General features: G+C 48.3%; 1 protein-coding gene across 2 annotated transcripts in view; it reads left to right on the top strand.

Annotated features, from left to right (window-relative positions):
- TPX2 (TPX2 microtubule nucleation factor) overlaps positions 1 to 24,956 on the top strand; it is a 255,700-nt gene that overhangs the window by 90,452 nt on the left and 140,292 nt on the right. For both annotated transcript variants that reach the window (XM_030212702.1, XM_030212701.1), the window contains exon 8: positions 1,164 to 1,321. In XM_030212702.1, the coding sequence (XP_030068562.1) occupies positions 1,164 to 1,321 (158 nt within the window). The remainder of the gene's footprint in view (positions 1 to 1,163; positions 1,322 to 24,956) is intronic.

Genomic DNA, 24,956 nt, shown 5'->3' with positions numbered 1-24,956 from the left:
ACAGTAGCCCACTTGATGTCAGCCTCCATTGAAGGGATTTGCAAGTCCACATATTCACATCTCACTACTGCCTTCAGCAGGATACCCGACATGACAGTTGGCTTGGGCAGTCGGTGTTGCAGAATCTGTTTGGGGTCTAGAATCCAGCTCCACCCTCCTAGGCCTATTTTATTCTGTTCCAGGCTGTGCTTTCATTCAGTTTGTAAAAGTTTCAAGTTTATCTGTGTAATGTCCTTGCCATTGCGAGGCCCAATTGACCAATGTTTGTTTTGGGTGAATCTAGGGATTCCCCACATGTGAGAATATGAGAGCCTGCTTGTCCTTGGAGATATTCTCACAATCCCGCCCACCTCCACTTGGAGTTGTGTGTTTCATTATTTTGTTGTCCTTGTTTTTGCTTTAAAATTAAACTGAGGGCCTCATTCTTGCTGCAGGCAGGAAAGTACTTGTGTATGCACAGTGGAGCGCTTCACAAAGCTCTGTTTTTTACTCGGGCATAAATGCCTGACCGGATGATTCAGATCAGCGTCTACCCGCTTGTGAGAATATGAAGCCTGCCGTTCTGGGAGAATACCTGCTACAGGTAAGTATCTTCGCTTTTCTCAAAGGTTAGACCTTTTGGCATTTGCTGAGTCATCTGGTCATAAGCTCTAGACATCCATTCAAGAATCTCATTTGGGCTTCCTGATCATCCCAAAAATGTGCGGTTATTTGGATGTCGTCCTCATAAAAAAAAAAATCTAAGTAAATTGGCATATTCCCCATGCTATTTAATCTTTGTGATTCTGCTAGTGTTAGAAGCGAGCAGAGTGGAACACTCTGCTTGATTGTGATATCTCAGACTTGCACCTTGTCTTCAGCCTTCCATCAAAGGCTGACAAATTAAGATGAATCAGAGCATCTGCTCCCTAGTCTGCATGCCTGCAAAACTCATCCGCTGTAACCAACAGCAGTGTTTCTGTGCTACACCCACCTAAAAATATGATTGCACTATTGTAGAGTTGACAGTTGGAAGGTTATTCTTCAAGAATTGGAAGTATTAAATGTTCTTCTGGGTTTGGAAATAGGGCTGATAATCCTGGTAGGTATATAAACCTCTGGGTTAGTTAAGCTTCCTATTGAAGGCTCGTTTTGCTTTTTTTTTTTTTTCCCCCACCCCCCAGGGCAACCAGTGATAAAAGCATCCAAGCAGATTACTAAGACAATAGATTTTCACTTCCGTACAGATGACAGGATTAAGCATAATGGGGAAAATCAACCAAGTGAGCAGTACAGAGAGAGAGACTTTACCACAGAGCTTCGGAAACATCCAGCTTCTCCGGTAAGTGGGTAAAAATGGAATTGGGTATTTTGGGGGTGGAGGGTGATGACTGGCTGTCTTCACACATGAGCTTGCAACTTCACCATGCTATCTATAACTTGGGAATGCAAGGCAGAGGAACAAGGCTTTATCTTCTCTGATCAGCAAGTTCTGTTCTTCCCTTCAGTCATTGCATGTCACAGATTTGTTCCTCAGCGACCCTCCAGGCCGGTCAAGGCGCTTGGGTTATGCATGCCTACCAGCAGAGGGAGACTGAGAACACTAAAACTTAAATATAAGCCAGCAGCCAACCCCCAAGCAGCCAGTAAATCTCAGTCTCCAGCAGAGGGTAGACGTGCAGCCTGAGCAGTCAGTCTGGTCTGGTAGGATTAGGATTCTTTGCTTAGCACCCTGTACTTAGAAATTTTGGTGCTTCGGGGAAGTGGGTCCAGTGGGGTTCCTTTCCCCTGGGGATTATAGCCGGTGGGGGGGTCTTTACCCTGCTGCTCTTTGAAAAGTCAGCCTTGTGCCTCGGCTCCTGCGGTGGCAGGAACCTTGAGTGCCGTAGCCCCTGGCGCATTTAGCATCTGGGCAACTGGTCTTTGAACAGTCTGCATTGACAAAGAATGAATACAGTCCTCGTTAACTTGAGAAGTAAATGACCGTGGTCTGTGCACATTTCCAGAGCCTTTATCGAATGGAGATAAAAGTTACAAAGAGGCATTTGAGGTGCCAGAGATGCCAGAACTCTTAATACATAGATATAGTTTTATGGTTCTCCTAGTTACATTGCTAGTAATCATAGCATTTCACCATAATACTTGAATTTCTATATAGACTCGGCAGAGAAATGCAGGAATATGCTGAGGTGATGTTAGAAACATGATGACAGTTAAAGGCCATATGGCCCATCCAGTCTGCCCATTCTTTTTAACCTCTAACTCTTCCTTTTCCTAAGCGATCCCACATGCTTATCCCATACCTTTTTAAATTCTGACTTAGGAGGTCACATGATGCTGTGAGGGAGCCAGACGTGTAGCGTTAGCTCTCCGAGGCCCCAACCCGAGATTGAACTTTAAAACTCTAAACAGGACAATTCTGGAACAAATTTTGATAACTGCAATGGAGTGGAGTGAATGGAAAAGTATTTGGAGAGTTCCCCGAGCGGAATGGTAGGCAAGGGAGTGAAACGCGAGAAGGAGAAAACGAAAGTGCTGGGAGCAAAAATGGAGGAGAAAAAACAACAGGAGGGACCAGTCTTCTCTGAGGAACAAGTCTCGCAAATAATAGCTGCAGTTGGGAAAGCGCTGGAGCCGCAAATCACCCGTTTAGAGGAGAGAATAGTAAGTATCGAAACGTTACTTACCGACATCAATAGAAGAGCAGGAGAGCTAGAGAATCGGGTCTCCGCGCTAGAGGATGCGGCCCCAGTAACAGAAAAGGCAGTGGAGCAGCTTCAAAAGAGTGAGCAGGATGGAGGAGAAAATGGACGACCTAGAAAATAGGTCTCGACGAGTGAATCTACGAATCGTAGGGCTCCCAGAGGAAATAGGAGACAGAGATCTTCCGACAATACTGGAGAAGTGGCTGGCCGAAGAACTGGCCTTATCAGACACATTCGGGCCCTTATGCTTGGAAAGAGCGCACCGCGTGGGGAGACTTCAAGATGGCCGCCGAACTCCAAGAGCGGTACTAATAAAAGTCCACAATTATACCCACAAGGTGGAAATTCTCAGGGGATATCGCATGAAACGTGCCTCACTACAATATAAAGGGCATAAGATTCTAATATTCCAGGATTACTCAATGGTGCTCCAGGAACAACGTAAGAAGTTTACTCCCTTGTGCAAGAAGCTTCATGAGCACAATATAAAATTTCTGCTGCTATATCCAGCGATTCTTAAAATACACCACAATAATCAGTGGAAATCGTTTGCCGCCACTGAGGCTGCACAAGAATATGTGGCACAGCTATTGGACAAGTGAAACAATTATCATCTAATGATGAGAATGGTAATACGGTTTGCCTGCTAATGCAGTATTAGTAGAAAATACATAGAGCTTATTGTTTACTGTTAAATAAGATACCTGGAAGGAATGTTATAAATAATTGTCTTGTGAGAGTTAATGGTATCATATAGGATTGGGATGGGGCCGATGGCATTGAACATGACCTGGATATCTGACTCATTTGTGGGTCAGATACATGTAAAGGGTAAAGAGGGGATGGGAGAGATAGGGGAAGGGGAGGGGAGGGGAAGGTAACTGGGAACAAGAATCTAATATAGTCTGGGAAGAGAGAAGAGATGGACGAATGAATAGTAACTGGGAGTGGTGGGCACCAAATAGACACGCTGGAATGAATAGCTTGGGCTTCTCTGGGGTGAGGCTGGGCGCCCTAGGGTTGAGATATAAAGTACCATACTCTGTAGAATCTTGGTCCATGGATAATGGTTAGGCAAAAAGGTAGATGTGTACGAATTGTATCTTGGAATGTTTGTGGCATTACATCGCCAGCTAAGAGAACAAAAATTTTACAAGCTCTGAAAAGGCAACAGGCAGACATTGTTTGCCTCCAAGAAACGAGGCTCTCATCTGAGGAGCACAAAAAATTAATACGTTATTGGGTTGGGGAAGTGTATGATTCTCCTGCTGATGGGCGAAGGGGGGAGTGGCCATTCTGTTTAATAAATCCCTACAATACAATGCTGTTACTTTTTAAAGACGTAGAAGTCCGGTTTGTTGGGGCTTCAGGTAAATTTGCAGGGGCGAGAGTTCTTATTGGTGGCCCTATATGCCCCTGTAGGGAACAAGACAATTGTTTGCACACCTGTTGAAAGAATGTCAGAAATATCCAAACCTGCAACTGGTGCTAGCTGGAGACATGAACGCGGTGATAGATCCAACATTAGACCGAACCGGGCAGGGATCCCACAGGCCCACACATTCACCCACTGAATTAGAATTGTTCACCACAGCGTTGGGGGTGGTGGACCCTTGGAGACTCCATTCGGAGGAGCTAGACTTTACACATATTTCCAGGGCACATAAAACACAATCTCGGCTGGATTACATTTTTGTGACACAGCATATTTTCCAACACATCAGAAGCTACAATAGGACCTGAGGGGATCTCAGACCACGTGATGATATGGGTGGACTTGGAGGCGCCTCACTATTTTCAATGCGTGCCACATTGGAGGTTCCCAACCTATCTATCATCTTCAAGGGAGTTTGTCACTTATCTACAATCTAAATGGCAAGAATTTATGTCCACTAACAGTCAGCATATGGATGACCCCGTACTGCTCTGGTCAACTGCAAAAGCAGTGATCAGAGGGGGTATAATATCGTACGTTAGTGGGAGAAACCGTAGAATAACTGCTAAAATAGTGGAACTGGAAAATAAGTTGAGCACTAAAAAAGAGATACACAAGACAGCCCATACAGAACACATATGAAACCTTGACAGCCACTAGAGTGGCGCTCAACAGTTTAATACATGAGAAAACAACTAGAGCACTCCTCTACCAGAAATACAGATTCTTTAGATTTGGGGAGAAAACTGGGGGCATGTGGCGCGCTTAGCTAAAAGAATGCGGAGACCGCACTACATATCAGTGGTGAAGGATGAACACGGTACTCCCAGTACAGATCTCACTGAGATTGCTAAGATTTTTAGGAATTTTTTTGCAAAAACATATACACCAGAGATCTCACAGAGATCAGAGGCGGAAATGAAGAAGTATATAGAACAATCTGGTATGCCACATTTACTGGAAGAGATGGCAGAATCACTTAACTCCCCAATCTCCACTAGGGAGATTCAGAGAGCCATCAAAACATTAAAGTACTCCTCGGCCCCTGGGCCAGATGGCTACACGGGAGAATTTTTTAAGATCTTGCAGAACCAGGTTACTGGTCCCTTATTAGACTATTATGCAACAGTAGTAGAAGAAAAGAAATTCCCCCAACACAGCAACACAGCGCTGATTAGCCTTATACCTAAACCAGGGAAGGATCCCATGCACCCGGGTTCTTACCGACCAATCTCATTGATCGATGTGGATATGAAGATCTTGTCCAAAATTCTATCAGGGAGATTGTCACCGCTGATACCCCGGGTGATACAAGGAGTCCAGGTGGGGTTTGTGAGGGGTAGACAGTCTGTCATCAAAGTTAGGAGACTCATAGCTGCATTGCTACATGGAAGGGCCAGCCGTAACCCATATCTGATCGTGAGTTTAGATGCAGAAAAGGCATTTGATAGGGTGGGCTGGCCTTTCCTGTTCACAACTTTACGGAGGGTGGGACTGTATGGGTGGTATCTGGATGCTATACAGGCTATGTATTCTGTGCCCCAGGCTCGTGTGTTAGTAAATGGAGTGCAGACACATTCCTTTCCCATTGGTCGTGGTACCAGACAGGGTTGCCCCCTGTCTCCCTTGTTATTCCTTTTAGCGTTAGAACCATTATTATGCATGATTCGTGCAGACGGGGATATAGGGGGAGTGTGTCTGAATGATTGTAAACTTAGTGCTCGCATATGCGGATGACCTTGTTCTTTTAAGTGAACCACAGAGCTCCTTGTCCAGGCTGCTCCAAGTAATAGAGGAGTACGGTATCCTTTCGGGGTACAAATTAAACCTTCTCAAATCCTTGGCTATGCCAGTGCAAGAGGAGACTCAATTGACATGGAAAGGGTCATTTCCACTAACATGGGCAAGGGAACAAATTGTTTAGGGGTGACCATTACTGTTGATCCCAAGAAATTGTATGAGAAAATGTACTTCCTTTGCTTATTGACACAAAACGATTGTTGGGTCTTTGGGGCGGGTTCCCCTTGGCGCTGGTGGGACGCATTTCATTATTTAACGTGAGCTGGCTGTATCTGTTTCAAATGCTACCGCTGGCGCTGAGGAGAAAAGAAGAAAGACTATTACATAATGCTTTGCAAGGATTTTTATGGAGGGGACGGAAACCGAGATTGCCAGTTTCTAGCTTGCAGAAACCTAAAGAACAGGGAGGTATGGGAATGGTCAATATTAAATATCTGTCTGTAGCATGTGCCATGAGGCACATACGAGATTGGATCGCAGAGACCAATGACTTTTCGGACAGAGCAGTGGAGGGGGCTTTGATGCCATCGGCACACCTCAGTTGGCTATTACATACAATACCTAGAGCACGGGTTCGGGACTTAATGAACAATCCAATGCTGCGGTCGTCCAGAGCAGCCTGGAGGTGGCTCTGTCGGAGACATGGGTTTTCCGCAGCGAGCACCCCATATCTGCCCCTCAACTGCAACCCAGACTTTATAGCAGGTACAGAGTCGAGAGAGTTCCGACACTGGTCAGTGCAAGGGATAAAATATATAAGCCAGATAATCACAGAGGAGGGAGCTGTCAAACCCTTTACTGAACTCAGACAGTCTTTTGGCTTAAAGCACACTGATTGGCTTGCATGTTTGCAGATAAAGCACTACATTACTTCCTTGGGGTGGTCTAATCTGACTGAGGATGTGCAGGATGTGTTGAGCGAAGCACTCACCTTAAACGCTAGTACTGCAGTCCCACTGCGTTTTCATCATAGATACCTTAAGGATACGACTGAAGAAATAAATTTCAAGAAACTCATTGATCAATGGGTTGAGGATTTACAAATTATCGTAACAGAGGACCAATTTCGTCAACACTTCACTTCTATCCAAAGGAGAGAGACATTTCCAAGATATTGGGAATTACAATATAAATTTGCCTTGAGGCTCCATATATCGCCAAGGAGAGCATACAGAGCGAGGATGGACACTAAGGGAGCTTGCCCCAAATGTGCGCAGGAACTGGCTACCTTAGCGCACAAGTTTTGGCAGTGCCCAGACATTACCAGCTTTTGGACACAGGTCATGCGTACCGCATCTCAGCTCTGGAAGAGATCCGTTCCAGTGTCAGTGCTGATACTTTTTGAGGACTTCCAGCTGGAGGATAGACCCCCAGCGGGATTGCTACAATTCTTACGCAAGTCGGTACTGATGGGGAAGAAAGTGATCCTATTGTATTGGAGAGAGGCGCATGGACCCTCGGTGTCAGTGTGGAGAACACACATGATAGACTTGGTAAAATTGGAAAGGTGTAGCTTGCAAAAGGCCTCATTTGCTGTGCAACGACAGTTTAAATCCACGTGGCAGCGTTTTTTGATGACGCTTCACCCAGTGGCACGTAAACGGCTTCTTTTCTCACCGGACTAATCTCATGCTAGAGGTTAGCAGGGAATGGGAAGGGGGGAAGGGAGAGGGGAAGGGGAGGGGGGAACGGGTAGGGTTGAAATTGCTGTAAATGATGACATGAATCTACAGTATTTGTATTTGCTTCTTTCTTGTTCAATAAAATGTTTTAAATATAAATTCGGACTTAGTCCTCGACTCCACAACCTCTACCGGGGGGCCATTCCACATCTCCACCACCCTTTCTGAGAAATATTTTCTTAGTAAACCTATTCCCTCTTAACTTCATCATATGCCCCCTCGTTCCAGAGCTCTCCTTCAGTTCAAAAAGGCTCACTTTCTGTACATAAATGCCATTGAGATATTTAAATGTCTTTATCATGTCTCCTCTCTCACTCCTCTCTTCCAGCCTATACATGTTGAGGTTCATAAGCCTATCCCTATATTTTTTGTGTTCAAGACTGCTTGCTAATTTTGTAGCTGCTCTTTGGACCAACTCCATCCTGGTTATATCTCTTCGTAGGTGCGTTCTCCAGAACTGCACACAGTACTCTAAATGGGACCTCACCAGAGACTTGTACAATGGCACCTCCTTTTTCCTGCTGGTCATCCATCTTTTTATGCACCCAAGCATCCTTCTGGCTTTGACTGTCGCTTTTTCTACCTGTTTGGAAACCTTAAGGTCATCAGACATAATCACCCCCAAGTCCTGCTCTTCCTTCGTACACTGAAATACTTCACCCTCTATACTGTATCGTCCCTTCGGATTCTTGCGACTCAAATGCATTACCCTGCATTTTTTGGGATTAAATCTTAGTTGCCAAATATCGGTCCATTCCTCCAGCTTCGGTAGGTCCTGCCTCATGTCATTCACACTCTCCAGGGTGTCCACCCTGTCACAGAGTTTGGTATCATCTGCAAAGAGACAAATCTTACCAGACAGCCCTTCCACAATATCGCTCACAAAGACGTTAAAAAGAACCAGCCCAAGGACTGATCCTTGCTGTACTTCACTGACAACATCCTTTTCTTCAGAGCAAGTTCCATTTGCCACTACCCTCTGTCTCCTTCCATTCAACCAATTTTTAACCCAATCAGTTACGCTAGGTCCCATACCGAGGGCACTCAATTTATTTATTTTATTAATGGAGCCTCAGGTGCTGGACTAGCTCTCTCTAGCGCAGAGTGGTCTGAAAAGACAACTCTGAGCACCCGCACTCCTCTGTCCTAAACATCTGTGGAACATGCTAGTGGTGGTTCTTTTACTGCCTCCTCAGTGTATTTATTTTAAACTTGAGTCTTTCTCCAGCTGTTTCTTTCTCTGGTTTTGGTGCTCTCATGCTCTGATGAACAGGACTTGCCTCATACCACAGGAACAGCACAGAAAAATAGCCCTCCAGTGCTCAAAGCTGGATTCAAATTATATGCATATTGTGAGACTGAAAGTCAGGGGGAGGAACGTGTATTGGAGGAATGTGCCTATGCACAAGTGTTTTCGCAGTAAGTACAGCTCTTGTGTGTATTCCCAGGCAAACCCTGAAGTGAAGCACACATCAGCGCTGTTTTGCACCTTTAAATATAAGCTTTTCATATTATTTTGAAAGACTTGTATTTAAGTACAGAAAACAGGCACCAATGTGTTCTTTCACTTTCAGGTTTGCTCGGACTTTCACACATTTGTTTCTCAGTACTGTACTGGTACTTGGAGGCTTGCAGAGGCTTCATTCTGCTTCCAAAATAAATAAAAACAGTCAGATTTTAAACAAAAAATCATAAGAAATCCTTTCTTCAAACCCCCCCAATGCCAGCTCCGAGCTGGCATTAGGTTTACAGTGGTAAGAGCAGAGTTTGTGGGCTGTTCCCTGAGAATTAGGAGGGCATAGCAAATGACCTCATTAATATAAACAATTTGCAGCTGTCTTTGGTGCACACGATTTCTGCACACGTTTTCTGCACTAAAGCCTTCAGAGTGTTCTGCGAAGATTAATGCTGGCACTGGTCCGGTGCTAATTGTCTCTAATGCTGGCTTTAGGTTCTGAGCATCGGCTCCTCAGTTCACATTCGTTTTTAGCTCTTCCCATCGCCATGACAACGTTTTTGATTATGGCTTCCCTGACAGCCTTTCAGCCTGCACTTTTCTTAAAGGCATGGTCTTATCAGAAATTCAAAGTACACAAAAAGCAGCTGCACAGCAAGCTAACATCTTGCACATTGTAGCTAGGGGCATTTGATCTTAAGTCCCACTCCATCAGGATTCAACCTTCATACCCCCTCCTCCCTCTGTATAATTCCTTCGGAAGCTTCTCTTATCAAAAGCATTCTTCCCACAAATCAGTGAGCACCTCTGATATGGGAAATGCCACTGTTCACTTCAGTGAAAAGCACAGCAGTATAGGGTAAGCAAAATTCTACTTCAGTAAGTTCTAAAAAGCATACTTTTTCTCATGGCCATAGTGCAGGTGCCTCCCCCCCACCCCTTCGAAGCAACAAAAGCTGTCTCATCCTGCTATTCCTCTTCTCAGCCCAGCAGAACAGGCTCAGTCAGCCTTTGCCCCTTTTGATTCTATCAGCTCTGCTTTTACAGCATTTTGGAAGGGACAGCGCTACCATTTTACAGATGACACACCTCCGGTTCTATTGCATCAGTCATCTCATGTTGAAACATCTTTAGTGCAAGACAGTCCCTCAGGTTCTCTACCTTCAATAACTATCTGGCCTGCACAACAATCAGACTATATAACCCTCAGTGCTCTCACTGTTCTGATCACTGGGACATTATTTCTGTAATTTCTAACACTCCTGTTCCACAATCCCCCGTCCTCATCAGGAGCCTCAATTAGAGCAGTCTTCTGAAGAATTTTCATATTTTTAAGAACTTGCCTTGGGCACTTCTCTGCCACCAGGTAACAGAAAAGATTTTAAATCCATCCAGCAGTCCTGTGTGGCAACTAAAGAAGCAATAGCTTTCCCAGTTCATTAAGCTCTTCAAGAACTTGTTAAATGTATGGAAAATGCCATCCTCCATACCACCAACTTTTAGATGAATTTAGAGGAATTCTATGCTTCTACATTTCTCCACAAGATCGTAATAAATTTTCATGAGCTATCTGTCATGTGACGCAGTACCCAGAGCAGCAGTGGCTATTTCAGCACATTGCACAGCACACTGTACAGCTTTGCTAAAAGCAGTCAGGTCTCAGAGATGGTCTTATTGATAAATTATCTGATGCACCTTGCTTGGGTGATATCCTTTTTGGAGAAGGGATGCATTGTCTCAGGTTAAGAACCATTCTTTTACAATTTGATTTATTAAAACTTGATTTGTCTTTCCTCAAAGAAGATAACAAAGCTAATGTACAAATTCAATAAAATAATTGGAAAACTAAAAGAATGCTAAATTCTCCAGCATCCCTTTTTTGGTGATCCAAGATGACGTCTAGAGCAGTGAGAGCGTTTCTTTGCTCCTGAGACTCTCTGAAACAAGAAGATGCTAGGAACTTTTCCTGTATGTTAGCTTTTCCTTTTTGTTACCTCATACTAAGGTTCTTACCGCCTCAAACCTAGCTTTAGTTCCCCCTGTGCGTCAGACTACTTTGGAGAACTTCGGGGTGAGAGCGCTCGGGGAGCAGACGCTCGCTTCGATGGGTTCGGACTATAGCATAGAGGGAGTGTCGCTGAGTCCTTCCTCCAACACAGCCCCCCCCCCCCCCCCCCCCCGCAACCCGGAAGGGATTTAGCGCTGTCGGTGACACAGTAGGCGAAGGTGATTGGCGAACTGTAGCCCTCGTATGCTGTGAGAGGGGGGACCTATCAGCACTTCAACCCCCAAGCGGAATAACAACGGAGGGAATGCAGGGATTACCGCTTTCCTCGTCTACTGCTTGGGGTGCAACTTCCAGTGGAAATGGAGGTTTGTCAAGGCTGGCTGTGGTGACGCTGGAGTCGCTATGGGATGCTATCCAAGGTTTGAACTGTACCTTTTTAACAATTTCTAACTCCTTCAAGGGAGAATTTTTGGAACTTAACGGTCTTGTCATAATCTGACCGAAAGTATCCAGGAACAATCAAATAAGATCACAGCGTTGGAAGGCGAAATTACCCAGCTTCAAAATGTTACCTCAACGCTCATTAAGGAGAGGGATATTCAAGCACATAAGCTTAAATACCTTGAAAATCAAGGACGCAGGAACAATCTGAGGTTTTTAAATTTCCCAAAATCACCGTTAATTCCTGCTTTGGAAATGTTAAATAAGTACGTTGGTGAAATACTGGGAATACCAGCAGAGGGCTTTCCACCCATAGCTAGAGCCCAGTACATAACAGGGACTTCAAGAATGTTAGATGGACAACCTCAGTCTGTATTTCTGATCTAAATTTGACTGAATTCCTGGAAAGCTCATTAGAAGTGGTGACAGAACGAACTACACTTTTGGTGACATTTGCCTTAGAGCCGGACAGAAATAACATTTTTTGTATTTATTTTCATCATATTAATGCTCTTTTTTGGGGGGAGTAAAATCCAGGTTTTTCCTGACTTGGCTAAGGATACACAAAAAAGATGGCGAGAATTATTGGTATATAAACCAAGGGTTCTCAACCTAGGAGCATTGTTTAAGTTAGTTTTCTTGTAGGTGTCTTGTATCTCTAAACTCTAAAAAAATTATGCTTTTTGACCCCAAAAAATTGCTACAATTCTCCCACCGGGCGCCTTCAGCATCCACCTCAGCGTAGGTACACCCAGCCGGCCCGAAGGCCTCATCAGGCACAGGGACAGTCCCAGCGCGCTCGTTCCCGTCAACAGCGTGCGCCTAAGCAGCCCCCTGCACCTCCACAGCAAAAGCCGGGGATGGGCTTTTGACTGGATCCATGGGAACATAGCCGCCATCAAAGTGTCCGTACCGGACGATCTGCCAGTCGGAGGGAGGTTAAAACTTTTTCACCAAAGGTGGCCTCTTATAACCTCCGACCAGTGGGTTCTCCAAATAGTGCGGTGCGGATACGCCCTGAATTTGGCCTCCCTTCCACCAAATTGTCCTCCGGGAGCCCAATCCTTCAGCTCCCAGCACAAGCGAGTACTTGCAGAGGAACTCTCCGCCCTTCTCAGCGCCAATGCGGTCGAGCCCGTGCCACCCGGGCAGGAAGGGCAGGGATTCTATTCCAGGTACTTCCTTGTGGAAAAGAAAACAGGGGGGATGCGCCCCATCCTAGACCTGAGAGGCCTGAACAAATTCCTGGTCAAAGAAAAGTTCAGGATGCTTTCCTTGGGCACCCTTCTGCCAATGATTCAGAAAAACGATTGGCTATGTTCCCTGGATTTAAAGGACGCATACACTCACATCCCGATACTGCCAGCTCACAGACAGTATCTCAGATTCCGTCTGGGCACACGGCACTTTCAGTATTGTGTGCTGCCCTTTGGGCTCGCCTCTGCCCCACGGGTGTTCACCAAGTGCCTCGTGGTGGTTGCGGCGTATCTACGCAAGCTGGGAATGCACATGTTCCCATATCTCGACGATTGGCTGGTCAAGAACACCTCAGAGGCAGGAGCTCTCCGGTCCATGCAGTGCACTATTCACCTGGAGCTGCTGGGGTTTGTGATAAATTACCCAAAGTCCCATCTCCAGCCAGTCCAGTCTCTGGAATTCATAGGAGTTCTGCTGAATACTCAGACGGCTCAGGGCCAACAACCTCCTGTCCCTCGCTTCCCAGACCAGAGCGTCTCAGCAGGTCTCAGCTCGGCAGATGTTGAGACTCCTAGGTCATATGGCCTCTACGGTTCATGTGACTCCCATGGCTTGTCTTCACATGAGATCTGCTCAATGGGCCTAGCTTCCCAGTAGTTTCAAGCCACCGGGAATCTAGAAGATGTCATCCGCCTCTCCACCAGTTGCCGCACTTCTCTGCACTGGTGGACCATTCAGACCAATTTGACCCTGGGACGTCCATTCCAAATTCCACAGCCCACGAAAGTGCTAACGACGGATGCATCTCGCCTGGGGTGAGGAGCTCATGTCGATGGGCTTCACACCCAGGGACTGTGGTCCCTCCAGGAAAAGGATCTCCAGATCAACCTCCTGGAGCTCCGAGCGGTCTGGAACGCACTGAAGGCTTTCAGAGATCGGCTGTCCTGTCAAATTATCCAAATTCGGACAGACAATCAGGTTGCAATGTATTACATCAACAAGCAGGGGGGCACCGGATCTCGCCCCCTGTGTCAGGAAGCCGTCGGGATGTGGCGTTGGGCTTGCCAGTTTGGCACGCTCCTCCAAGCCACATACCTGGCAGGCGTAAACAACAGTCTGGCCGACAGACTGAGCAGAGTCATGCAACCGCACGAGTGGTCGCTCCATTCCAGAGTGGTACGCAAGATCTTCCGAGAGTGGGGCACCCCCTCTGTGGACCTTTTTGCCTCTCAGACCAACCACAAGCTGCCTCTGTTCTGTTCCAGACTTCAGGCACATGGCAGGCTAGCGTCGGATGCCTTTCTCCTCCATTGGGGGACCGGCCTCCTGTATGCTTATCCTCCCATACCTTTGGTGGGGAAGACCTTACTGAAGCTCAAGCAAGACCATGGCACCATGATTCTGATAGCGCCTTTTTGGCCCCGTCAGATCTGGTTCCCTCTTCTTCTGGAGTTGTCCTCCGAAGAACCGTGGAGATTGGAGTGTTTTCCGACTCTCATTTCGCAGAACGACGGAGCGCTTCTGCACCCCAGCCTTCAGTCTGTGGCTCTCACGGCCTGGATGTTGAGGGCGTAGACTTCGCTTCGTTGGGTCTGTCTGAGGGTGTCTCCTGTGTCTTGCTTGCCTCTAGGAAGGATTCCACTAAAAAGAGTTACTTTTTCAAGTGGAGGAGGTTTGTCGTTTGGTGTGAGAGCAAGGCCCTAGAACCTCGTTCTTGCCCTGCACAGAACCTGCTTGAATACCTTCTGCACTTATCAGAGTCTGGCCTCAAGACCAACTCAGTAAGGAATCACCTTAGTGCGATTAGTGCTTACCATCTTCGTGTAGAGGGTAAAGCCATCTCTGGAGAGCCTTTAGTCGTTCGATTCATGAGAGGCTTGCTTTTGTCAAAGCCCCCCGTCAAGCCTCCTGCAGTGTCATGGGATCTCAACGTCGTCCTCACCCAGCTGATGAAACCTCCTTTTGAGCCACTGAATTCCTGCCATCTGAAGTACTTGACCTGGAAGGTCATTTTCTTGGTGGCAGTTACTTCAGCTCGTAGGGTCAGTGAGCTTCAAGCCCTAGTAGCTCATGCTCCGTATACTAAATTTCATCGCAACAGAGTAGTCCTCTGCACTCACTCTAAGTTCCTGCCAAAGGTGGTGTCGGAGTTCCATCTTAACCAGTCAATTGTCTTGCCAACATTTTTTCCCAGACAGCATACCCGCCCTGCTGAACGTCAGTTGCACACATTGGACTGCAAAAGAGCATTGGCCTTCTACTTGGAGCGGACACAGCCCCACAGACAGTCCGCCCAATTGTTTGTTTCTTTCGACCCCAATAGGAAAGGGGTCGCTGTCGGGAAACGCACCATCTCCAATTGGCTAGCAGATTGCATTTCCTTCACTTATGCCCAGGCTCGGCTGACTCTTGAGGGTCATGTCACGGCTCATAGTGTCAGAGCCTTGGCAGCGTCGGTGGCCCACTTGAAGTCAGCCACTATTGAAGAGATTTGCAAGGCTGCGACGTGGTCATCTGTCCACACATTCACATCACATTACTGCCTCCAGCAGGATACCCGACGCGACAGTCGGTTCGGGCAGTCGGTGCTGCAGAATCTGTTTGGGGTTTAAATCCAACTCCACCCTCCAGGACCTGAATTTATTCTGGTCAGGCTGCACTCTCAGTTAGTTGTTCTTCGTTGGTCAATTTCTGTTATACCCTCGCCGTTGCGAGGTTGAATTGACCTGGATTCTTGTTTTGAGTGAGCCTGAGAGCTAGGGATACCCCAGTCGTGAGAACAAGCAGCCTGCTTGTCCTCGGAGAAAGTGAATGATACATACCTGTAGCAGGTGTTCTCCGAGGACAGCAGGCTGATTGTTCTCACCTACCCTCCCTCCTCCCCTTTGGAGTTGCGTTTGATCATTTGCTTGTCATTCAACTGAGCGGGAACGGTCGCGCACGGGTGGGAAGACGGCCGCGCATGCGCGGTGGGCTTGTCCTGCGTGCGGGACCGCCCGCGAAGTTTTGTTCCGGTTGGTGGGGGCTGCCGTGGACGTCAACCCAGTCGTGAGAACAATCAGCCTGCTGTCCTCGGAGAACACCTGCTACAGGTATGCATCATTCACTATACTGCTTATCCCAGAAATAGTGGATTTTCCTCAAGTCCATTTAATAACGGTCTATGGAATTTTCCTTTAGGAAGCCGTCCAAACCTTTTTTTAAACTCCGCTAAGCTAACCGCCTTTACCACATTCTCTGGCAACGAATTACAGAGTTAATTACACGTTGAGTGAAGAAACATTTTCTCCGATTTGTTTTAATTTATTACATTGTAGCTTCATCGCCTGCCCCCTAGTCCTAGTATTTTTGGAAAGCGTAAACAGGCTCTTCACGTCTACCCGTTCGACTCCACTCATTATTTTATAGACCTCTCTCGTATCTCCCCTCAGCTGCCTTTTTTCCAAGCTGAAGAGCCCTAGCCGCTTTAGCCTTTCCTCATAGCGAAGTCGTCCCATACCCTTTATCATTTTCATCTCCCTTCTCTGCACCTTTTCTAATTCCACTATATCTTTTTTGAGATGCGGCGACCAGAATTGAACACAATATTTGAGGTGCGGTCACACCATGGAGCGATACAAAGGCATTATAACATCCTCATTTTTGTTTTCCATTCCTTTCCTACATTCTATTTGCTTTCTTAGCCGCAGCAGCACACTGAGCAGAAGGTTTCAACGTATCATCAACGATGACACCTAGATCCCTTTCTTGATCTGTGACTCCTAACATGGAACCTTGCATGACATAGCTGTAATTCGGGTTCCTCTTTCCCACATGCATCACTTTGCACTTGCTCACATTAAACGTCACCTGCCATTTAGACGCCCAGTCTCGTAAGGTCTGCTTGTAATTATTCACAATCCTCCCGCGATTTAACGACTTTGAATAACTTTGTGTCATCAGCAAATTTAATTACCTCACTAGTTACTCCCATCTCTAGGTCATTTATAAATATGTTAAAAAGCAGCGGTCCCAGAACAGAGCCTTTGGGAACCCCACTATCTACCCTTCTCCATTGAGAATACTGATCATTTAACCCTACTCTCTGTTTTCTATCTTTTAACCAGTTTTTAATCCACAATAGAACACTACCTCCTATCCCATGACTCTCCAATTTCCTCTGGAGTCTTTCATGAGGTACTTTGCCAAACGCCTTCTGAAAATCCAGATACACAATATCAACCGGCTCCCCTTTATCCACATGTTTCCATATCATCATGCTGATCAATTCATAGACTGGTGGGTTGTGTCCACCTACCAGCAGGTGGAGATAGAGAGCAATCCTTTTGCCTCCCTATATGTGGTCATGTGCTGCCTTAAACTCCTCAGTATGTTCTCTATCTCAGCAGGTGGTGGTCACACACAGCAGCAGCTCTGGCTAGGTCTCCAAGCCTAATTCTTAGGTTTTGTTGAGTACCTGGGGTTGAGGGCTCTTCTTGAGCAAGTGCAAACCTGGTGGTGCCAGGTCCCTCCTTTTCTCCCCCCTCCCGCTGGCTCTATTTAAACAAACAAACAAAAAAATTTTGGACGTCCTTTAAGGGCGTTTATTTCAATGTTTATATCAGCGTTTATTGCAGCTGCTCACTGGAACACCAGTTCGTTACAGCTCGGAGCGAGAAGCAGGTAATTTTTACCTTTTATAGCGGGCAGGGGGTTCCCCGATCGGTCTCCACGTGGCTTATGGCGTCGGAGGGCGAGGGCGTGAAGAATCGCTTCCCGGACCGCGTGTGCGTGTCTAGCAGGGATGCGGGGGTTTCAAAGCCTGAATCGCCTTTTTTAGGCGTCGGTTTGGAGTCCGGTCAGTGTCCCGGTTCTTCCTCCGGTGCAGTGGTTTTTCCCGCCATAAGCGCCCATCCCCTGCTGCTGGCCCCCCCCCCCCCCCCCCCCCCATTTTGGCCGGCCACTCTGCTCGGACGGCTTCTTCTTGGGCCGCCCTCGAGGTGGGAGACGTTAATGCTATGGTCGCCCTTGATTCGGGCGACGGCAAGAAAGCGGCCAGAGTTAAGCGCCGTTTTTCCCGCGTGGCTCCTTCTCGGAGTTTCGCGTCGGACGCCATTTTGGATGCGCAGCATGTTTCTCCCTTGCTCTTGCGAGCGCCAGTTGAGGGTGCGTCTAGGGCCGTGGCCCAGGCTGCAGAAGTGCACAGTCTGGGGGGTTTCTCCCCTGAGTTTATTTTGCTGCTGCATCAGGCTTTTCTTATGCAAAATGCTGCCCCTGCTCCCCTGTCCGATAAAGGGGTTGAGGCCTCCCGAAGCAAACGCCCTCGGGTGGATTTCCAGGCCCTAGAGGACTCTGTCTCCTCTGATGTAGATGAGGGCAGCGTATCTGAGTTCTCCCAACGGTCCTTTGGGGATTCCTTGGAGGAGACGGATTCCCGCTTGGATGGAGCGGATGACCCCTCTGCAGCGCGGATCGTTCGCTCAGAGGATTTGCCCAACCTGTTAGTGCAGGCCATGAGCATTTTGAAGATTTCCTCTCCGGAGGACGCCTCTCCCTCAGCCTCTGCTGGCTCCGCCATTATGCTGGGGACGAAGCGCCCGCCTAGAACCTTCCACGTGCATGAAGCCATGCACACCTTGATTTCGGCTCAATGGGATGTCCCAGAAGCGAGCCTTAAAGTGGCTAGGGCTATGTCCCGTTTCTATCCTCTGCCTGAAGGTGAACGGGAGGCCTTTCTTTGGCCTCCCGTGGATTCTTTAATCACTGCGGTGACTAAGAAAACGGCGTTGCCGGTGGAAGGTGACACGGCCCTAAAGGACGCCCAAGACAGATTGGAGGCGGCTTTAAGGTCGTCCTTCGAGGCGGCTGCTTTAAGATTGCAGGCCTCAGTTTGCGGCTCCTATGTGGCCAGGGCGTGCCTGACGATTGTGCAGGGGCTTCCCCCTCGGATCCTTCCTTGAGGGCTGATTGGCCGGCCCTGGAATCGGGCTTGGCCTACTTGGCAGACTTGCTGTATGATGTCTTGAGAGCCTCGGCTAAAGGTATGGCTCAGACGGTCTCTGCACAGCGCTGGCTTTGGCTGAAGCATTGGTCTGCTGACCACGCCTCTAAGTCTCGCCTGGCTAAGTTGCCTTTTAAAGGCAAGCTGCTCTTTGGGGTCGAGCTGGACAAGATTGTGACCGATCTTGGCACGTCTAAGGGCAAGAGGTTACCAGAGGTCAGGGCTCGGGCCAGTGGTGCCCGCCCCGGTTCCTCCAAAGGACGGTTTCAGGAAGCCGGTCGGTATCGCCCGGGCAAGTCGGGCTCCTCTGCCCCCTCTTCCTTCAAGAGGAACTTCTCCCCCAAGCAGCATTCCTTTCGCAGAGACCGCCGTCCCGGAGGTGCGTCCTCCGGTCTTCCCCCAGGGTCTCGTACCCAATGACGGGGCCCTGGTCCATGGCCCAGAGCAGATTGGAGGACGCCTATCCTCGTTTCTGGGCGAGTGGACCAGGGTAACTTTAGACGCTTGGGTGCTGGAAGTCATCAGAGACGGCTACAAGCTAGAGCTCTGCCGACCCTTAAGAGACGGGTTTGTGCACTCTCTCTGCAAGTCTCCGGTCAAAGCTGTGGCAGTGCAGCAGACTTTGGACAATCTGATCCGCCTGGGTGCGGTCGTTCCGGTGCCAGAAGATCAGCTTGGCAAGGGACGTTACTCCATTTACTTTGTGGTACCAAAGAAAGGAGGTTCTGTGCGGTTTATCCTTGACATCAAAGGGGTCAATCGGGCCTTGAAAGTTCAACACTTCCGAATGGAGACTCTCCGCTCTGTTATAGCGGCAGTGAAGGCAGGGGAGTTCCTGGCATCCTTGGACATCAAGGAAGCTTACTTGCATATTCCCATCTGGCCTCCTCATCAACGCTTCCTGCGTTTTGCAGTCCTGGGCCGACACTTCCAGTTCAGAGCCCTCCCGTTCGGGTTGGCTACTGCTCCGCGGACCTTCTCCAAAGTAATGGTGGTCATCACGGCCTTCCTACGAAAGGAAGGAGTATAAGTCCATCCTTATCTGGACGACTGTTTGATCCGCGCCCCCTCTTATGCAGAGTGCGGCAGAGCTGTAGACCGGGTGATTGCTCTTTTGAGCTCCCTGCGGTGGATCATCAACTGGGAGAAAAGCCAGCTGTGCCCGACTCAGTCCCTGGAGTATCTGGGAGTTCGATTCGACACCCAAGTGGGCAGAGTGTTCCTGCCAGACAATCGGATTGTTAAGCTTTAGGCTCAGGTGGACCAGTTCCTAGTAGCCTCTCCTCTTCGGGCTTGGGACTATGTGCAGCTGTAGGGCTCTATGACGGCCACGATGGAAGTAGTGCCCTGGGCCAGGGCCCATATGAGACCTCTACAGCACTCTCTGCTGCAGCGATGGACTCCAGTGTCGGAGGATTACGCTGTGCGCCTTCCCTTGGATCCCGCGGTGCGCAAGGCACTGAGCTGGTGGCTGAGGACAGACAAGGTATCCGCAGGAATTCCTCTTTTGACCCCGGAGTGGGTTGTCGTCACGACGGACGCCTCTTTGACGGGCTGGGGAGCCCACTGCTTGGGAAGGACAGCGCAGTGGCTCTGGACTCCTGCAGAGGCAAAGTGGTCTATCAATCTCCTGGAACTCAGAGCCATTCGGTTGGCGTTTTTGGAGTTTCTTCCGGTACTGGCGGTAAAGCCAGTACGGGTCCTGTCGGACAATGCCACGGCTGTGGCCTTTGTCAATCGCCAGGGAGGTACCAAGAGCGCCCCTCTAGCCAAGGAGGTCATGAAGCTATGCCAGTGGGCGGAAGCGAACCTGGAACAGCTGTGGGCGGCCCACATTGCGGGAGTCATGAATGTCAAGACGGACTTTCTCAGTCGCCATACCTTTGATCCCGGAGAGTGGCAGCTATCGGCTCAGGCGTTCTTGGACATCACGAAGCGCTGGGGCCAGCCGAGCAGAGATCTGATGGCGTCATCGGCCAAGTGCCGCGCTTTTTCAGCAGAGGACGGGACCCTCGCTCTCTGGGAGTAGATGCTCTTCTCCAACGGTGGCCGACACAAGAGCTTCTCTTTGTGTTCCCGCCCTGGGTCATGTTGGGCAGGGTGCTAGACCGTGTGGCAAAGAATCCGGGTCGGATAATTCTGGTGGGTCCGGACTGGCCCAGACGTCCCTGGTATGCGGACTTGATCAGGCTCTCAGTGGACGGCCCTCTGCGGCTGCCAGCGGTGCGGGGCCTGTTGCGCCAGTGTCCCGTGGTGATGGAGGATCCCTCCCACTTTGGTCTTACGGCCTGGCTATTGTGCGGCAGCGTCTGAGGAAGAAGGGCTTCTCAGACAAGGTCATCGCCACTATGCTGAGAGCGAGGAAGCGCTCTACTTCTACTGCTTACGCCAGGGTTTGGCATACCTTTGCATCGTGGTGTGAGGCAGGCTCTCTTTCTCCCTTCACTGCTCCAATTTCTTCAGTGTTGGCGTTCCTGCAAGAAGGTCTGGAGAAAGGCCTGTTGCTCAGTTCCCTTAAAGTCCAGGTAGCGGCTCTGGCTTTCTTCAGGGTTCGCCTGAAGGGTGCTTCCCTGGCCTCGCAGCCAGATGTGGTGCGCTTTCTCAAGGGAGTTAATCACCTACACCCTCCTCTGCGCTCGGTGGTGCCTGCGTGGAAATTCAATTTAGTGCTAAGAGCCTTGCAGAAGTCGCCTTTTGAACCCTTGTCGAGGGCATCTCTGAAAGACCTGACGTTGAAAGCAGTCTTTTTGGTGGCTATCACTTCAGCCAGACGAGTTTCCGAGCTCCAGGCGCCATCATGTCGAGAGCCCTTCCTGCAGTTCACTGAGGCAGGAGTGTCTATTCGCACGGTGCCTTCCTTCCTGCCCAAGATTTTCTCGTTTCCATGTGAATCAGCAGCTCTGTCTACCCTCCTTTCGTAGGGAGGACTACCCAGAGGAGTACTCTGCTCTCAAATATCTAGATGTGAGACGAGTCATCATCAGATACTTGGATGTGACCAATGATTTCTGGAAGTCGGATCATCTGTTTGTGCTGTTTGCAGGGCCTCGTAAGGGTCTGCAGGCATCCAAGCCTACAGTGGCACGATGGGTCAAGGAAACCATTGCAGCGGCTTATGTGGCCGCGGGGAAGATGCCGCCTATCCAGCTGAAGACTCACTCCACTAGAGCACAGGCGGCCTCGATGGCAGAGGCCGGGTCCGTCTCCTTGGAAGAGATTTGTAAGGCGGCAACTTGGGCATCGGTTCATACCTTCTCCCGTCATTACCGCTTGGCTGTGGCTGCTCGGGCGGAGGCCCGGTTTGGAGCTTCAGTGTTGCGGTCAGGGATTTCTATGTCCTGCCCTGGGTGAGTACTGCTTCGGTACATCCCACCAGTCTATGGATTGATCGGCATGATGATATGGAAGGCAAAATTATGTATCATACCTGATAATTTTCTTTCCATTAATCATAGCTAATCAATCCATAGCCCCTCCCAGATATCTGTACTGTTTATATTCTGGTTGCATTTCAGGTTCAAGTTTAGTCTTCAGTTCCTGTTCAGGAGGATCTTCGTATTCAAGTTTTTTCGATTGAATTCTTCTGGAGTTGAGACGTTTTTGTGTTACAGTGAGCTGCTGCATTCCTCTCCCCTCCGTTTTACGGGCTGGATTGAGACCTAAATTCTGCCGGCGCTCCCTCCCGCTTCGTGCGGCAGTAGGGTAGCCTTATATCCCTCCCGCTTCGGCGGTGTTAGGGTCAGCCAGCTCCTCCCACGGTTGCGGTCGCAGGATAAGCCAGATCCCCCCCCCCCCCCCCCCCCCGCATCGGCGGGTGTGGTGTCCCTCCCCTGCTCCGCGGGGATGAGCTGGGTTGATTCCTCTCCAACGTGTGGGGATGAGCTGGGTTGATTCCCCTCCCCCGTTTCGGCGGTGGTGAGCTGGGCAGATTGTCCCTTTGTGGGTGTAATTCTCTAAGTGCTGAGTCCTGCGGATGGAGCTTTGATATCGACATACTGAGGAGTTTCCGGCAGCACATGACCACATATAGGGAGGCAAAAGGATTGCTCTCTATCTCCACCTGCTGGTAGATGGACACAACCCACCAGTCTATGGATTGATCAGCTATGATTAATGGAAAGAAAATTATCAGGTATGATACATAATTTTACCTTATTCACCCCTTCAAAGAAATGTAGTACTACTACTACTACAAATCATTTCTACAGCGCTACCAGTTGTACGCAGCGCTTCACAATTGAACATGAAGGAAAGACAGTCCCTGCCCAAAAGAGCTTACAATCTAAATCAGGACAGTCAGACAGGTCAAATAAGGGATAAGGTTAGGACAGACAGGAGACATAAGGAAAAGGGAATATTGAAGAGAGGAATACAAGATAAAGGTTTCGAGCAAGTGACAAGTTAGGAATCAAAAGCAGCACCAAACAAGTAGGCCTTTAGCCTGGATTTGAAGGTGGCCAGGGATGGAGCTTGACGTAATGGCTCAGGAAGTCTATTCCAGGCATAAGGTGTGGCGAGAGATATGGAACGGAGTCTGGAGTTAGCAATGGAGGAGAAGGGTGCAATTAGAAGAGATTTGCTTAGTGAACGGAGTTCCTGGGAAGGAGTGTAGGGAGAGATGAGGGTGGAGAGGTAGTGAGGGGCTGCAGAGTGAATGCACTTATAGGTCAATAAGAGGAGCTTGAATTTTATACGGAAACGGATAGGGAGCCAGTGAAGTGACTTCAGAAGAGGGCTGATATGGGCATAGCGACTTTGACGAAATATTAATTGTGCAGCAGAAGTTTGAACAGATTGAAGAGGAGAGAGATGGCTGAGTGGAAGACCTGTGAGAAGCAAGTTGCAGTAGTCTAAGCGAGAGGTGATCATAGTGTGGATGAGGGTTCTGGTAGTGTGCTCAGAAAGGAGAGGGTGAATTTTGGCGATATTATAGAGGAAGCAACGACAGGTTTTAGCAATCTGTTGAATATGTGCAGAGAAAGAGAGGGAGGAGTCGAAGATGACCCCAAGGTTATGAGCAGATGAGACAGGAAGAATGAGCGTGTTGTCGACAGAAATAGAGAATGGGGGAAGGGGAGAGGTTGTTTTGGGTTGGAAGATACGGAGCTCAGTTTTGGACATATTGAGCGTCAGGTGGTGGTCAGACACCCAGGCAGCAATGTCAGGCAGGCAGATATCTTGGTCTGGATTTCAGCTGAGATTTCTGGGGTGGAGAGGTAGATCTGGGGGTCATCAGCGTAAAGGTGATATTGAAAACCATGGGATGAGATTAGAGCACCAAGGGAGGAAGTATAGATGGAGAAAAGGAGAGGTCCTAGGACAGATCCTTGAGGTACACCCACTGAGAGCAGGATAGAAGAAGAGGAGGATCCACCAAAGTATGCACTAAAAGTACGCTGAGAGAGATAAGAAGAAAACCAGGAAAGAGCTGAGTTCTGAAATCCAAGTGAGGACAGCGTAGTAGATTGGTGAGGCAAGATTTCCCTTCACTAAATCCATGTTGACTTTGTCTCATTAATCCATGCTTTTGAATATGCTCTGTAATTTTGTTCTTTATAATAGTCTCTGCCATTTTGCCCGGCACTGACGTCAGACTCACCGGTCTATAATTATCCAGATCTCCTCTGGAACCTTTTTAAAAAATCGGCGTTACATTGGCCACCCTCCAATTTTCCAGTACTAAGCTCGATTTTAAGGATAAATTACATATTTCTAACAATAGCGCCACAAGCTCATTTTTCAGTTCTATCAGTACTCTGGGATGAATACCATCTGGCCCAGGGGATTTTGTTACTCTTCAGTTTGTAGAAGTGCCCTATTACATCCTCCAGGTTTACAGAGAATTCATTTTCTCCGACTCGTCAGCTTCGAATACCATTTCCGGCACCGGTATCCCACCCAAATCTTCCTCGGTGAAGACCGAAGCAAAGAATTCATTTAATCTCTCCGCTACGGCTTTTGTCTTCCCTGATCGCCCCTTTTACTTCTCGGTCATCTAGCGGTCCAACTGATTGTTTTGCCGGCTTCCTGCTTTTAATATACCTAAAAAATGTTTTTACTATGTGTTTTTGCCTCCAACGCAATCTTTTTGTCGAAGTCCCTCTTAGCTTTCCTTATCAGCGCTTTGCATTTCACTTGACATTCCTTATGTCGTTTATTATTTTCAGTCGTTTCCTTCTTACATTTTCTGAAGGATTTTTTTTTAGTTCTAATAGCTTCCTTCACCTCATCGTTCTTGTCATTTTATCATAGTCTCCTTTTTTTAAAGTTTTA

This window comes from Microcaecilia unicolor, chromosome 8 (assembly GCF_901765095.1).
Source record: "Microcaecilia unicolor chromosome 8, aMicUni1.1, whole genome shotgun sequence".
NCBI classification, from domain to species: Eukaryota; Metazoa; Chordata; class Amphibia; order Gymnophiona; family Siphonopidae; genus Microcaecilia; species Microcaecilia unicolor.
Note: the sequence above shows the minus strand (reverse complement) of the source record. Positions and strands in the feature narration are given on the sequence as shown.